Source organism: Lynx canadensis, chromosome B1 (assembly GCF_007474595.2).
Source record: "Lynx canadensis isolate LIC74 chromosome B1, mLynCan4.pri.v2, whole genome shotgun sequence".
In the NCBI taxonomy this organism is placed as follows: Eukaryota; Metazoa; Chordata; class Mammalia; order Carnivora; family Felidae; genus Lynx; species Lynx canadensis.
Window position 1 is genome coordinate 75,261,462 of NC_044306.2, and position 14,153 is coordinate 75,275,614.

The 14,153-nt window shown below is 35.3% G+C and overlaps 1 protein-coding gene across 6 annotated transcripts in view; it reads left to right on the forward strand.

The window, feature by feature from the left end:
* Positions 1-13,250, forward strand: part of FBXW7 (F-box and WD repeat domain containing 7) — a 221,891-nt gene extending 208,641 nt beyond the window's left edge. For all 6 annotated transcript variants that reach the window (XM_030312915.2, XM_030312916.2, XM_030312914.2 and 3 more), the window contains 7 exons: positions 1,941-2,064; positions 4,670-4,806; positions 5,751-5,864; positions 7,081-7,262; positions 9,508-9,733; positions 11,614-11,824; positions 12,909-13,250. In XM_030312915.2, the coding sequence (XP_030168775.1) occupies positions 1,941-2,064; positions 4,670-4,806; positions 5,751-5,864; positions 7,081-7,262; positions 9,508-9,733; positions 11,614-11,824; positions 12,909-13,177 (1,263 nt within the window). In that variant the 3' untranslated portion in view covers positions 13,178-13,250. The remainder of the gene's footprint in view (positions 1-1,940; positions 2,065-4,669; positions 4,807-5,750; positions 5,865-7,080; positions 7,263-9,507; positions 9,734-11,613; positions 11,825-12,908) is intronic.
* The last annotated feature ends 903 nt before the right edge of the window (positions 13,251-14,153 follow it).

The following is a 14,153-nucleotide window of genomic DNA, read 5'->3' on the forward strand; positions in this document are numbered from 1 at the left end:
CTAGGTGAGCTCATAATCACCAGTAATGAAGGAAATGATAGATGATTTAGGATGTACCTTTGAAATCTAAGGTGCTCTGGATTCGTTTTCTAGCCTTTAAGATCTATTGCCTGTTTCTGTAAATTACCTGATTTCTACTTCAGCTGGATAACTAAAACAAAGAATAAGACTTTTTCAGATGACCATTTTAAATATGTTGGGCATTAAATAGCATCTCTTTTTCACAAATATAACTTTGTGCCTTTTAATTTCTATATTAAATATGAATTTCACATAGAAGAAAAATATGGTGTTATCATTACTGTTATACTGGCGCTAAACAACTTGCCCAGGCTTAATTTCAAAATTAAGTGACTTATAGAGTATCCATTAGAAAAGTATAATGTTGATACCTATATCTATCTATATCTGTGTCTATGTTTGTGTATTTGTATATGTGTATGTATGTATACACATATATGTAGATTGTTGGATATAGTTATGCCTTTTTGTTTAAAATTACTCAGTTTCTAAATATGATCCTGAATGGGCTTCTCTGATAGACCAAAAATAATTATTCCACAAAAAGGTTTTTTCTGTCATTTATCAGTAACAGTATTAAATTGAATACTGACTGGCTGGAGTACTTTCTATATGAAGTGTACTCAATAAATATGTGATTAATGATGAGCTCTCTCTATATAATGTTCTTGGGTAAGCATAATTTATATCATGTAATTACTGGTTAGCATCAGAAAATAATTCAAATTGTGCTTTTACTCCCTGTATGGCCTTTGGCCCTTTAAATGATAGTTTGTTTTAATTCTTGTAATTTAATTTCTGTGAACACTAAACTTTATTGCTTTGTTTAGATCATTTGGGTTCTAATATCATAATTTAAATTTTTATGTGATTAGTGAGGCTAATTGGATAAGCATACTCACAAGTTACCATCCCCCTCTTTTTTCTTTCTTCTTCCCTTATTTACTTGAATTGACTATATATGCTTAAAAAAAAATGATGGTTTGCAACCCTTGGAAACAAAATTTTAAAATCAGTGATATACCAAAGAGCTGGTACAAATATACAAATATATCTGGCCCATCAAGAAAATCCCCACCAGCAATGTAAAGTAATTAGAACCTAATTGCTTTTATATGTCTGTGGAGCAGTTTAGTAATTGTACCCTCTTGTCATTTACATTGAAGGGTATAAATGTTTGAGAAGTTCATCATTGTGATAATAGACACTTTGATGTGATAAAGAACTATTAATCTTATCTATCAGAAGTGATCTGAAATCCTACCACACAGAATATCTAGATATCTCATTTCTTTTTTTTAATGTTCATTTGTTTTTTAGAGAGAGAGAAAGTGCAAGCGGGGGAGGGTTGGGGAGGGATGTGGAACAGAGGATCTGAAGTGGGCTCTGTGCTGACAGCTTCAGGGCTGACAGCAGTGAGCCCAATGCGGGGCTCGAACTCACAAACCACAAGATCATGACCTGAGCTGAAGTTGGATATTCAATAGAGTGAGCCACTCAAGCGCTCCTGAAATCTCATTCCTTAATTTATGTCATAACTTCAGTGAATTTACATGGTAGTGGGGAGAGAAAAGTACAAAATCTAAATGACTAATAAAGTATACATACACATACATATGTACATAAATGGTAGAATTCTTGAGTTGAGGCTCACAGAGCAAAAGAGCAGAGGCAGAGAAGCTTAAGTATTCTTTGCAGAGGTGACGTTAGTCAAGTGAAGTTCATAAAAACCAATAGAGCGAGTTTTTTAAGCCTGGTATATATTTAAGATTAACTATTAGAAAGTCAATTTCAAAAATTAGAATGTAGAATTATATTGTGTTTATCTAAAAGTGCTTCATTCTATAGTAAATAATTAACTTATTATTTTTGTATGTGTATTTTTAAATATGGACATACTGTGCTTTTGCTTTTCATAGCTGGCACTTTATGTGCTTTCATTCCTGGAACCCAAAGACCTGCTACAAGCGGCTCAGACTTGTCGCTACTGGAGAATTTTGGCTGAAGACAACCTTCTCTGGAGAGAGAAATGCAAAGAAGAGGGTAAGGTTCAAAATCACAAAGAGAAAATCTTTAGACTTTGAAAAGGCAAAGTGATTCTGAAAACAAATAGCAAAAAGTAAAAATTAGAAGTTTTATATGTGCACATAGAATTGAAAAAAGAGAACTTTGGCCGCTTATCAAAGAATGAAAAATTAGTCTTCATTGACATTCACCTACTTATATAAAATCCACAGGTTACCCCACACATTCAAATGAGCTAGATCTCGCAGCTAACCCCTTTAATGAGCGATAGTAACGAATAGCAAATGTATCTGATTTGCTTCCCAGTCTGAAAAGATCGGATGAGGATGATTTAGAGGAAACCTAAAAAAAAAAACAAACCAAAGCAAAACACAGACCCATGTATACAGAGAGCAGATTGTTAATTGCCAGAGGAGAGGGGAATTGGGGAGGCGGGTAAAATAGGTAAAGGGGATTAAGAACTATAAGCTTCTAGTTGTAGAATAAGTAAGTCATGGGGATGTAATGTAAGCATGGGCAATAGAGTCAATAATATTGTAGTAACTTTGTAAGTTCACAGAGGATAGCTAGATTTATTGTCATGACAATTTTGCAGCGTATATAAATATCGAACCACTGTGCTGTATACCTGATACTAATATTGTATGTCAGCTATACCTCAGTTTAAAGGAAGGACAAACCAAAGACCTAAATTGGAATTTTTGTTTAAAATAAGATAGCGATTAATTTCTACCAGCAGTTTCATGGATGAGAAAGGTGTCCATCTCTCCAATACTCACAATTAAAGATCAAGTTATAATTGCAACTGTCCTTGGGAGAGAAACTCACTGGAATTCACACTAATAAATGTCTACTCAGTCATATAATGAAGGAAGGAGGAAAGGAAACCCCAAAATTATATTAACAGTATTCAAATATTTCATATTCTATTCTTTTCTTTCACAAACATTTATTGAACACCTCCTATGAGCTAGAGATTCTTAAATGTTGGGGATATAGTACTGAACTCCCATTTTCTTCCCATCCTGGAGTTTATGTTCTTGAAAATTGTAAAAAAAAATAAACAGAACAAAGAAAAAGAAAAAAAATCTCCTTTCTTAGTAGAGGAGAAGGTATTATCTATATTAAATAACAAAAGGACATTTTTTTTCCAGCAGGCATCTAAAAAAATTATATTTTTGAAAAAAAATGTAAAAATATGATTTGCCTCTGATAAGCAAAAATTTTTAGAAAGAAAAGTAGAGCATGAGACAGGTACTCTACAGGTTACCCTCCCCTTCATGGAGATCACAGTTGATGAGGGGCACTGATGGTTAATAAAGCTGGAAGGTGAAGATCCAGGATACTTGGTTTCTGTCCTGCTTTTGTCCTGTCTGTAGCTTTGACTAGTGAAACTTTCTCTTCTCAAGTGTCTATATACATAAAGTGGGATTAATTATCCCTGCCTTACCTTCTATCATAGAATCATTATTTTAATGACTTTTTAAAAAACTGTGGTAACATATACCTAAGATAGAACTTATTCTAACCATTTTTTTTTTTTAATTTTTTTTTTTCAACGTTTATTTATTTTTGGGACAGAGAGAGACAGAGCATGAATGGGGGAGGGGCAGAGAGAGAGGGGGACACAGAACCGGAAACAGGCTCCAGGCTCTGAGCCATCAGCCCAGAGCCCGACGCGGGGCTCGAACTCACGGACCGCGAGATCGTGACCTGGCTGAAGTCGGACGCTTAACCGACTGCGCCACCCAGGCGCCCCCATTCTAACCATTTTTAAAATTACAGTTCAGTGGCATGAAATACATTCATGTTTTGTACAATTCATCTTTAGAACTTTTTCATCTTTCCCAGCTGAGAGTTGATATCCATTTAACAGGAACTCGTTCCTCCTCCCTGCAGCCCCTAGCATCCATCATTCTGTTTTCTGTCTATGAGTTTGACTACTACTCTATGTGCCTCATATAAGTGGAATCATACAGTATTTGCTTTTTTGTGACTGACTTGTTTCATTTTGCATACTGTCTTCAAGGCACATCTGTGTGGTAGCATGTGTCAGAATTCTCTTCTTTATCGAGGCTGAATAAATATTCCACTGTATATATCCCACATTTTGTTTCTTTATTCATCCATCGATGGACACTTGGGATGCTTCCACCTTTCAGCTATTTTGAATAATGCAGCTATGAACGTGGGTGTACAAGTATCTGTTCAAGTTTCTGCTTTCAATTCTCTTGGGTGTATATCCAGAATTGGAATTGCTGGATTATATGGTAATTCTGTGTTTAATTTTTTTGATGAACCAGCATACTCTTTTCCATAGCAGCTAATATACCATTTTATATTCTCACAAACATTGCATAAGGGCTCACATTTCTGTACATCCTGGCATCCAACGTTTCATAGAATTATTTAGAGAAAGAAATGAAAAAGTCAATATGAAAACATGCCACAGAGAATGCAAACTTTACATTATCGTTTTATAATACAGTATTAGTATTAGAAATTGGACAGTGTCCTGTATTTCAGTGGTTTTGAGCATAAGGGAAATTGAGGTACATTATAAAATGGGTAATTTTTATTATTGGTGATGGCAGTTATACTCTTTATCTCTTTAAAACTTTAGGTATTGATGAACCATTGCACATCAAGAGAAGAAAAGTAATAAAACCAGGTTTCATACATAGTCCATGGAAAAGTGCATATATCAGACAGCACAGAATTGATACTAACTGGAGGCGAGGAGAACTCAAATCTCCTAAGGTAACTGAACTCTTGCACAGTATAACAGAAAGCACTGATCAGTGTTGGTACCTGATACACTCTTCTTGGCCAGCAGTATAACTTGACACCTATCTCCTGTGGAAAGAAAATAATATATTTTAAAATAACCGAAAATGTAACTGACAGCATTGCTCTGTTGCTAATTTCTCCGGTCTGACAACTAATTGTACTTGAATAAAAGATGAGTTGAATTGCATGTCATTCTATCTTATGTAAGTGACAATTTCTGAGTATCCTGTTGAATTTTGTGTCATATGCTTGAGATTTTGCTTGCTCTCTGACCACGTAGTTAGAACGTGATTTTTTGAGCAGTGCGCATGTTTTGTGTTTTTGGTGGCTTTTCTGAGTTTTATTTCTCTAAATTTAAGTGTAATACTGATTTTCTGTCTTATCCTAAGTATATAAAGAGTGACAAAAATGCTTATATTATACAACCGGAAAAAAGCAATTAGAGATACCGTTACATTAATATGTATACATTATAACAGGCTTTTTTTTAAGTTGAAAAAAGTTGATAATTATCGTTACTTTTGTCTTTCTCGTTTGTAGGTACTTTTGTTTTTGTGTGTGAAAATTGCAATCCATAGATGCATAGTTTTTGGTTTGAATAGATAGAGATGATTATAAAATACATTTGTGTTTGAACCATCTTTATGAGTTTTTGACTCATAAAAGTCTTGACTCAATTTTAATAGTTGATATCTCAAGTATAAAAATCATAGAATATGGAAAACAAAGAAAATGTTTAGTACTTGATTCATCATTCAGGAAGGATGGATGCTACTTCATATTTTATATAAATTGTATTTTAAGAAATAGACTATAGATTGAGGCTCCTATTTGTGTCTTTATTTTTCTTTTCACTGGTATTTTTAAAAATTTAGTTTAATAATATATTTCTAATCTGCTCATCTATCTTGTAGGTTCTGAAAGGACATGATGATCATGTGATCACATGCTTGCAGTTCTGTGGTAACCGAATAGTTAGTGGTTCTGATGACAACACTTTAAAAGTTTGGTCAGCGGTCACAGGCAAAGTAAGCTTTCTTCTTTCCACACTTCACATTTTATGTATGCCTTTGCAGGGACCAACCAGGAAAAAAATAAGGGTTCATTTTTGACTGCAGCTTATTTTGATAACAAATATCAGAGCTTCTAATTTATTTAGTTTTTCCGGTGGCACAAAGATCATGTTTCTCAGGATACGATGTCATTAGTTTCTTCTTGTAAATAGTCAGTCTATCTTTGTGACTTAGCTATTGTATAATTCTCACAGGTGTGCTTTATCTTTTTTTGGTTAATTTTTCCCACTTTTATTAGCCATCTCGCTTATATTTTTTAAACTTTTTAAAAACTATGATTGAGGGATATGTGTTTTTTCTGCTTTGTTGGTAACTTACCTATAGTTTAGCAGTTGAATAAATCATGTTAATGTAGACTTATCTCAAGCCCTATGAGATGAAAGTTAGGCAGATACGATATATAAGTGAAGGAGTTTGAAGAAAAGAAGTAGTCTAAGCAATTAATTTCACTGTACGCAGTATTGTATTTTAATTGTTCTATAGTGAATACTTATTTTTATCTGTCCAATGGAGAATGTTTTCATGACTTAAGTAACTGACCAGCTAAAAAAAGTAGAGGAAAATGTGAAAAAAACAAAAACCTTGTCTTTTAAAATGTCTTACAACACGTTGATTCTTGGGCAAGAATCTTCTAAAATATTCCAAGTCAGATGTTAGAAATTTTTTTAGAGCAACTTCATATTTCCACAGTGTAATATTAGCTTTGGACTTATTTCAGAGTTTTAATATCTGTCTTTACTTGTCCAGAGGTACTTTGCCTGGCTCCTAACTACTGCCTTGGGGCAGATTCAGATGAAATGTGGTATGTAAGCCACACCTAACACAGTTGGTGTTCTTTCATTGAATCCATTCATATGGAAGAAAGAAGTTGCAATTTTAGCATTATTTCATCAAAAAGACCAGGCTGGAGCTGTCTTACTTTAATGAGAAGTGTTTTACTTTCTACATACTTGTTCCTCAGTTGTACGTGTGTGTTTAATATATAATGCTACTGAATAAAAAAACCAATGAATAGTGATGGGATCATGTTATATTGATGTGAGGAATTATTTTCTGATGTGCCAGTCAAATTTTGTAAATAACTTTACCCCAAATTTAATGAGCTACTGAAATGTTATAATACATCATTTTCTTTTCTACCCAAAAGTAATCATCTTAAGTGTTTTTCCAGTGTCTGAGAACATTAGTGGGACACACAGGTGGAGTATGGTCATCACAGATGAGAGACAATATCATCATTAGTGGATCTACAGATCGGACTCTAAAAGTGTGGAATGCAGAGACCGGAGAATGTATACACACCTTGTATGGGCATACTTCCACTGTCCGTTGTATGCATCTCCATGAAAAAAGGTAAGGGGAAATCCTTTCTCTGTTACTTGTGAATCTGAGGCCTTTTGTGTAGAGTTCAGTTGTATAAAACTGTGTTTATTAGAGAGATAGTGATAATGTGATGTTAAATTAGACTTTATTAGACTTCAGATGTTTCTATACTAGCAAAGCAGTAGTGTGTTGGCTTAAAATTGGGGGATTGTCTAAATTTCCGTCTTCATTTAGTAGTGTTGTTGGCTTCCTCCTTGAAACTCTATTTTCTAATCTTGTGTAGCATTTTATTGTTGTACAGCTTTGATGACTCATCATCTTCAAAAATTTCTCTCTCTCTTTTTTTTTTTTTGGTGTTTATATCCCTGCTAGTGCGATAAATTCAGTTATTCAGGCTTCAAGCTTCTGAGTCTTTTTAAATACCCACCCACCCTACCTCCACTCCATCCTATCCCCTTATATCTAGGCAAAAGCTGAGGCCCATGGGTTTTAGTTTATTCTCATTACCAGTCACCTGAACTATTGACATAGCTTTCACACTTGGTTTTCTCACCTTTTACATGGCTGACAGAGAATTCTTTTCTAATTATGATAGTGTCATTGCCCTTTGAGAGCCTTCTGTTGTCTATCGAATCAAGGAAGAAATCCTCAATCCAGTTTTCAAAATAGTTTCAGCCAAACCAAACTGCTTGCCTTTTTTTCTTCTCACTGCCTTCACTCTTGCTTTGATCTCCTCCTACAAAGCCCTCCTATTAAAATCCTTTCGATCTCCTATTGGCATGTCTTCACAGTATCCCTGTTAAACAAATGTGATTTCGACTTTACTTTGTCAAAAAAGGTCTGATGGTTCTTACCATGAATCTCCTGCAGTCCTTACCTTTAATTCTGTCCACAGCATCTTCTTTATGAGAACCATTACATTAAGCAGATTTCACACTAGATTTGTAATATGTGAAGAAAAGTATCTTCTCATATGTAGTTTGAATCTACTTTGAACAGTGCGCTCTACTATTAAAATTTGGGGGGTTTGATATTGAGAGACCTTGTATTTCAGTTTCCATTATGTTCTGACTTAAATCACTCAATGCTGTCATTTTCTGCTCTTCCAAATGTGGAATCTATGGCCTTTCATTATCTCTTTGGAATGACATGAAGATACTTGAGTTTTCAGCTCTCCTTTGTAATCCAAAGGCGATTGTAATATTAGTATCACTCTGGTCTTCAGAAGAGCATAGTTTTAATAATGTCAGGCCAAATTTTTAAAAAAAAAATTTTTTTTTTTCCAACGTTTATTTATTTTTTTTGGGGACAGAGAGAGACAGAGCATGAACGGGGGAGGGGCAGAGAGAGAGGGAGACACAGAATCGGAAACAGGCTCCAGGCTCTGAGCCATCAGCCCAGAGCCCGACACGGGGCTCGAACTCACGGACCTCGAGATCGTGACCTGGCTGAAGTCGGACGCTCAACCGACTGCGCCACCCAGGCGCCCCATGTCAGGCCAAATTTTTAAGGGATTATTGTTGCCTCCCTATGTGTATCTTCTAAAATCTGTACATCTTAATGCCTCCATGCCTATTGACTATAGATATAAGCATATGCAGCCTTCATTTGAGGATTTTCTAAAACTAGTAAATTTTACCAGAATTATATGGTGTAAGGCACATATCTTCAGCTGTTTAAATTTCAAATTCAGATTTGTTTTGTTAAATAACATTTATTAATTTTTTCCCTAATCACAAAGAGAATATATATTCATAATTAAAATTTTGGGAAATGGCATAAAGAATAAAGAAGAAATGTAAAATTCAAAATACTACACCAGAGTTCTCCCACTAACATTTTATACATGTTGCCCACATTAGCATTTTATTTCTAAAATCAAGATCTTATTGTATATATTTATCACTTGGCAGTGGTGGCGGCTGCTGCTGATGCTTCTTCTCTTCCTTCTCCTCCTCCTCCTCCTCCTCCTCCTTCTCTTTCTCCTTCTTCAAATACAATACAATAGTTTTCAAATTGTCCCACAGAACCCGAGGTGCTCCACAGCCCCTTATAAATGGAGGAACCAAAAGCAGGCAGAACTCTAGGCTTCCCAACCAGAGTAACTTGACTTGTGAATGTTTATATATCACAGTTTTATATAGGATTTCTTTGAAAACAGGTGTTCCTGCTTAAGAAAAGAAAAAATATAATAACCACTGACTTTGTATATCACGTTTACTCATGCTGTTAAAAATTCTAATACTTTTTTTCTGTTTTTTTTTTCCCCTTACAGAGTTGTTAGTGGTTCTCGAGATGCCACTCTTAGGGTTTGGGATATTGAGACAGGCCAGTGTTTACATGTTTTGATGGGTCATGTAGCAGCAGTCCGCTGTGTTCAATATGATGGCAGGAGGGTTGTTAGTGGAGCATATGATTTTATGGTGAAGGTGTGGGATCCAGAGACTGAGACCTGTCTACACACGTTGCAGGGGCATACTAATAGAGTCTATTCATTACAGGTAAGAGATCCTATCTCTTTTATCCCTTAGATGCTTTACTGATGAATCATAAGATTGTTTTACTCAGACAATTGCCGTCAAATAGCTGATTCAATACAATCCAAAAAATACAGATCAAATCATTCTGTTATATCATATAGTTCAAAATTGGCATGAAGAGGGGCGCCTGGGTGGCTCGGTCGGTTAAGCGTCCAACTTCAGCTCAGGTCATGATCTCACGGTCCCTGGGTTCGAGCCCCGCGTGGGGCTCTGTGCTGACCGCTCAGAGCCTGGAGCCTGTTTCAGATTCTGTGTCTCCCTCTCTCTGCCCCTCCCCTGTTCATGCTCTGTCTCTCTCTGTCTCAAAAATAAATAAACGTTAAAAAAATTTTTTTTTAAATAAATAAAATAAAATTGGCATGAAGAAAGTATAAATTTTGAACTCAAATGATTTGTTTAAATTTTTCTGTCATCATTTTTCCTATAAAATACAAATATTTGTCTTGGAACTTGAGCCTTTGGAGCCCTAAGTATTACTATATTAATTATTGGGTAGATAGTCTCATAGGAAAATAACCTGGATTTTAATAAACTCCTTAGCAGAGGATTAATTTGGCCAAAAGCTGCCCCTTTGCCTTGATAGCTGCAAGTTGATGGACCATGTAATTGTGATTCCATCCCCATTCACAGTGGAAGTGGAGCCTTTCTACATAAAGCTGCTCTACCAGATGCTCTACCAGCACAGGGCGAGTGATTTGTAGTCACAAAGAACTGGATTTGACTAAACTGATGTTTTTTGTTTACATTTGAACCTGATATTCTTGAGTAGGTTGCCATATTTTGAAATAAATAGGTTAATAGAAAGTTTAGCAAATGGGTCTTGTTTTATTTTCTGAAAGACAGCATTTTCATTGTAAAAATTTGTCCATTACTGATATAGTTTATTTACCAGTTACTGCCTATTAGTGATCAGCACATTAGTACACAGTCCCAATGCTGACAGTTCTCTGTTCTTGGGATATTTGTTTCTTAATTCATGGAATACTGTCTATGTCACAAAATATTGGCATATAATAAAGCTGTGTTAACTTAGAAAAGATTATGAATTTGGTGGAGAGAGAATTGGCTAAAGTTTTTTTTATGTTTTGTGATATGCTCAGAACCTTAATGAATATAATATTCTCATTTAAGTAGACCATTAGATTGAGAGAAGAGGTAGCAATATTATTATAGATATTCTAGGAATTGATATTTATTGCATTTTGGTATAGCTGGGAAGCTGGAGAAGAGGTACCTATATCGCTTGCTTTTGTTATCAAAATGCCACCTCTTATAATTTCAGATATAATTATCTGTTGGCATATTTCCTAATTAGCATTTGGTTCTTATAAATGAAGTTTTTATTTTACAGTTTTTAATGGAACTTACTTTTAAACATCATGAGAGTTATCTCTTGTCTTTTCATGCCTTAGGTGTGTTGATAAACACAGCCTTTAATCACAAGCTTTGTCCATAGTTTCAACTTTCTGTTGTGAAGTAAGACTCCAATAGTAATCCTTATTGAATTATCCCGGATATTTAGCTACTAAGTGTGGCCAGATGATTTGAAAGTAATGCGTTCGTGTTTTGTTTTGTTTCTGCATCTAGTTTGAAGCCACTGGCCATAAAAATAGATAGATAGATAGATAGATAGATAGATAGATAGATAGATAACAATTCTGATAGAGGCTTCTGAGAACGTGCACTGTAGATTTACTTGATTATATTTATCCTGTTACCTCATTTTGGTCCTGGCATTACTGGTTTCCCATGCTTTATTTTCCTGCCCTGTAGGGTTAAGGTCAATAAATAATATTAAGAATATCTGCACTTTCTAGTCTAATAAACTATGTCTGTTGTAGTTTGATGGTATCCATGTGGTGAGTGGATCTCTTGATACATCAATTCGAGTTTGGGATGTGGAGACGGGGAATTGCATTCACACGTTAACGGGACACCAATCGTTAACAAGTGGAATGGAACTCAAAGACAATATTCTTGTCTCTGGGAATGCAGATTCGACAGTTAAAATCTGGGATATCAAAACAGGACAATGTTTACAAACATTGCAAGGTAAGTATTGGCTACTCAGCTTTAGTTGTGTTCATTAAAAATGGGTTTGTCAGTCAAAAGAAATATGGAGCTTTTATGTCACAAAAAGAGTTAACCTCATACAAAATGAAAATGCTTATTTTGGATAAGTTTATGAGCATTTCCACTCTGACTTGACAGAACGAGGCTACGCTTGAGAAATTGTTTTAAATTGTGTTAATATAAAATTGTTTAATCACGCCTGCATGTACAGTTAACTCTACCTAACCTTAAAGGACAATGTGAAGAAAGATCTTGACTGTATCATGGAAGCAACAGACTCCTTTTGTTTTTTGAGTCATCATTTTTTTTTAATTTTGAATTTGTAGGCTGATTTTAAATTAAAGAGCTATCTTACTGGGGGAAAAAAAAGCACATCTCTGATCTGATAGGAAATTGCTTTGGCCTCAGCTTAGACCTTTTAACCATCTACTTAACTAGGATGGAAGGAATAATAGCACCCAGTAAAATGAAGAAAGAAACATGTGAAAGCCACTAATATTAAATGAGGCATAACAGTGTTAACATTTTATGTCATGATTAACTTTTTATTGGTCTTAGTCCTTAAAATGTGTTGTTTTCGTTTTGTTTTGTTTCAGTGAGGCCATCTGGTGGTCTGTATTCTAGCTTTTTACCTATTAGTATTATCTGTTCCTCAGAGTTTTGGAATTGTGTCCATTCAGCCTTCGCCTTTGAGTGGTCAGGTCAAAGTGGTAGGGTAGTAGGTCTCATGCCCATTTGTCCATCAGCAGAATACATAGAATACATGAAGGTGGGCTTTCCACATCACCACTAAGAAAGCTCTTATTTGCACAGCCAGAAAACAAAATGTGTGCCTGGTAGCTAACAAAGCTTCCTGGAAAATACAACTCTTGTTTCAGTTTACAAAGAGCTACCAGATTTTCTTACAACGCTGCTGATCCAAAAATACTCACAGTTTCTAAATATGCAGCATTTTAAATATCTCATTTATTGTATGTTCTAATGTAGAAGTGTACAATTACAATGTAACTTACCCATCACCATGATTTCTAACCAGTAATTAAATTCCTTTGGTTTCGTCCAGGTCCTAACAAGCATCAGAGTGCTGTAACCTGTTTACAGTTCAACAAGAACTTTGTAATTACCAGCTCAGATGATGGAACTGTAAAACTATGGGACTTGAAAACGGGTGAATTTATTCGAAACCTAGTCACATTGGAGAGTGGGGGGAGTGGGGGAGTTGTGTGGCGGATCAGAGCCTCAAACACAAAGCTGGTGTGTGCAGTTGGGAGTCGGAATGGGACTGAGGAAACCAAGCTGCTGGTGCTGGACTTTGATGTGGACATGAAGTGAAGAGCAGAAAAGACGAATTTGTCCAAATGTGTAGACGATATACTCCCTACCCTTCTCCATGGAAAAAAAAAAAAAAAAAAAAAAAAAAAAAAGAAAAAAAAAGAAAAACAGAAAAAAAAAACAGAAAAAAAGAGAAAAAAAAGAAAGAAAAAAGAAAAGAAAAAGAAAAAATATCCCTTGTTCTCAGTGGTGCAGGATGTTGGCTTGGGGCAACAGAGCGAAAAGATCTACAGACTAAGAAGGAAAAGAGGAAGACATGACAAACCGTAACTGACAAGAGAGGCGTCCGCTGTCTCATCACATAAAAGGCTTCACTTTTGACTGAGGGCAGCTTTGCAAAATGAGACTTTCTAAATCAAACCAGGTGCAATTATTTCTTTATTTTCTTCTCCAGTGGTCATTGGGCAGCGTTAAGGCTGAAGCTTCGTTACAGATTCTGCTAGCCTGTCCTTTTACCACTGAGACCTAGAAAGGAGCTGCAATAACATCCAAACAAGGACTGGCTGACTTTCTAATTAGAGAGCATCTGCAACAAAAAGTCATTTTTCTGGAGTGGAAAAGCTAAAAAAAAAAAAAAATTACTGTGAATTGTTTTTGTACAGTTATCATGAAAAGCTTTTTTTTTTTTTTTTTTTTTTTTTTTTTGCCAACCATTGCCAATGTCAATCAATCACAGTATTAGCCTCTGTTAATCTATTTACTGTCGCTTCCACATACACTCTTCAATGCATATGTTGCTCAAAGGTGGCAAGTTGTCCTGGGTTCTGTGAGTCCTGAGATGGATTTAATTCTTGATGCTGGTGCTAGAAGTAGGTCTTCAAATATGGGATTGTTGTCCCACCCCTGTACTGTACTCCCAGTGGCCAAACTTATTTATGCTGCTAAATGAAAGAAAGAAAAAAGCAAATTATTTTTTTTTATTTTTTTTCTGCTGTGACGTTTTAGTCCCAGACTGAATTCCAAATTTGCTCTAGTT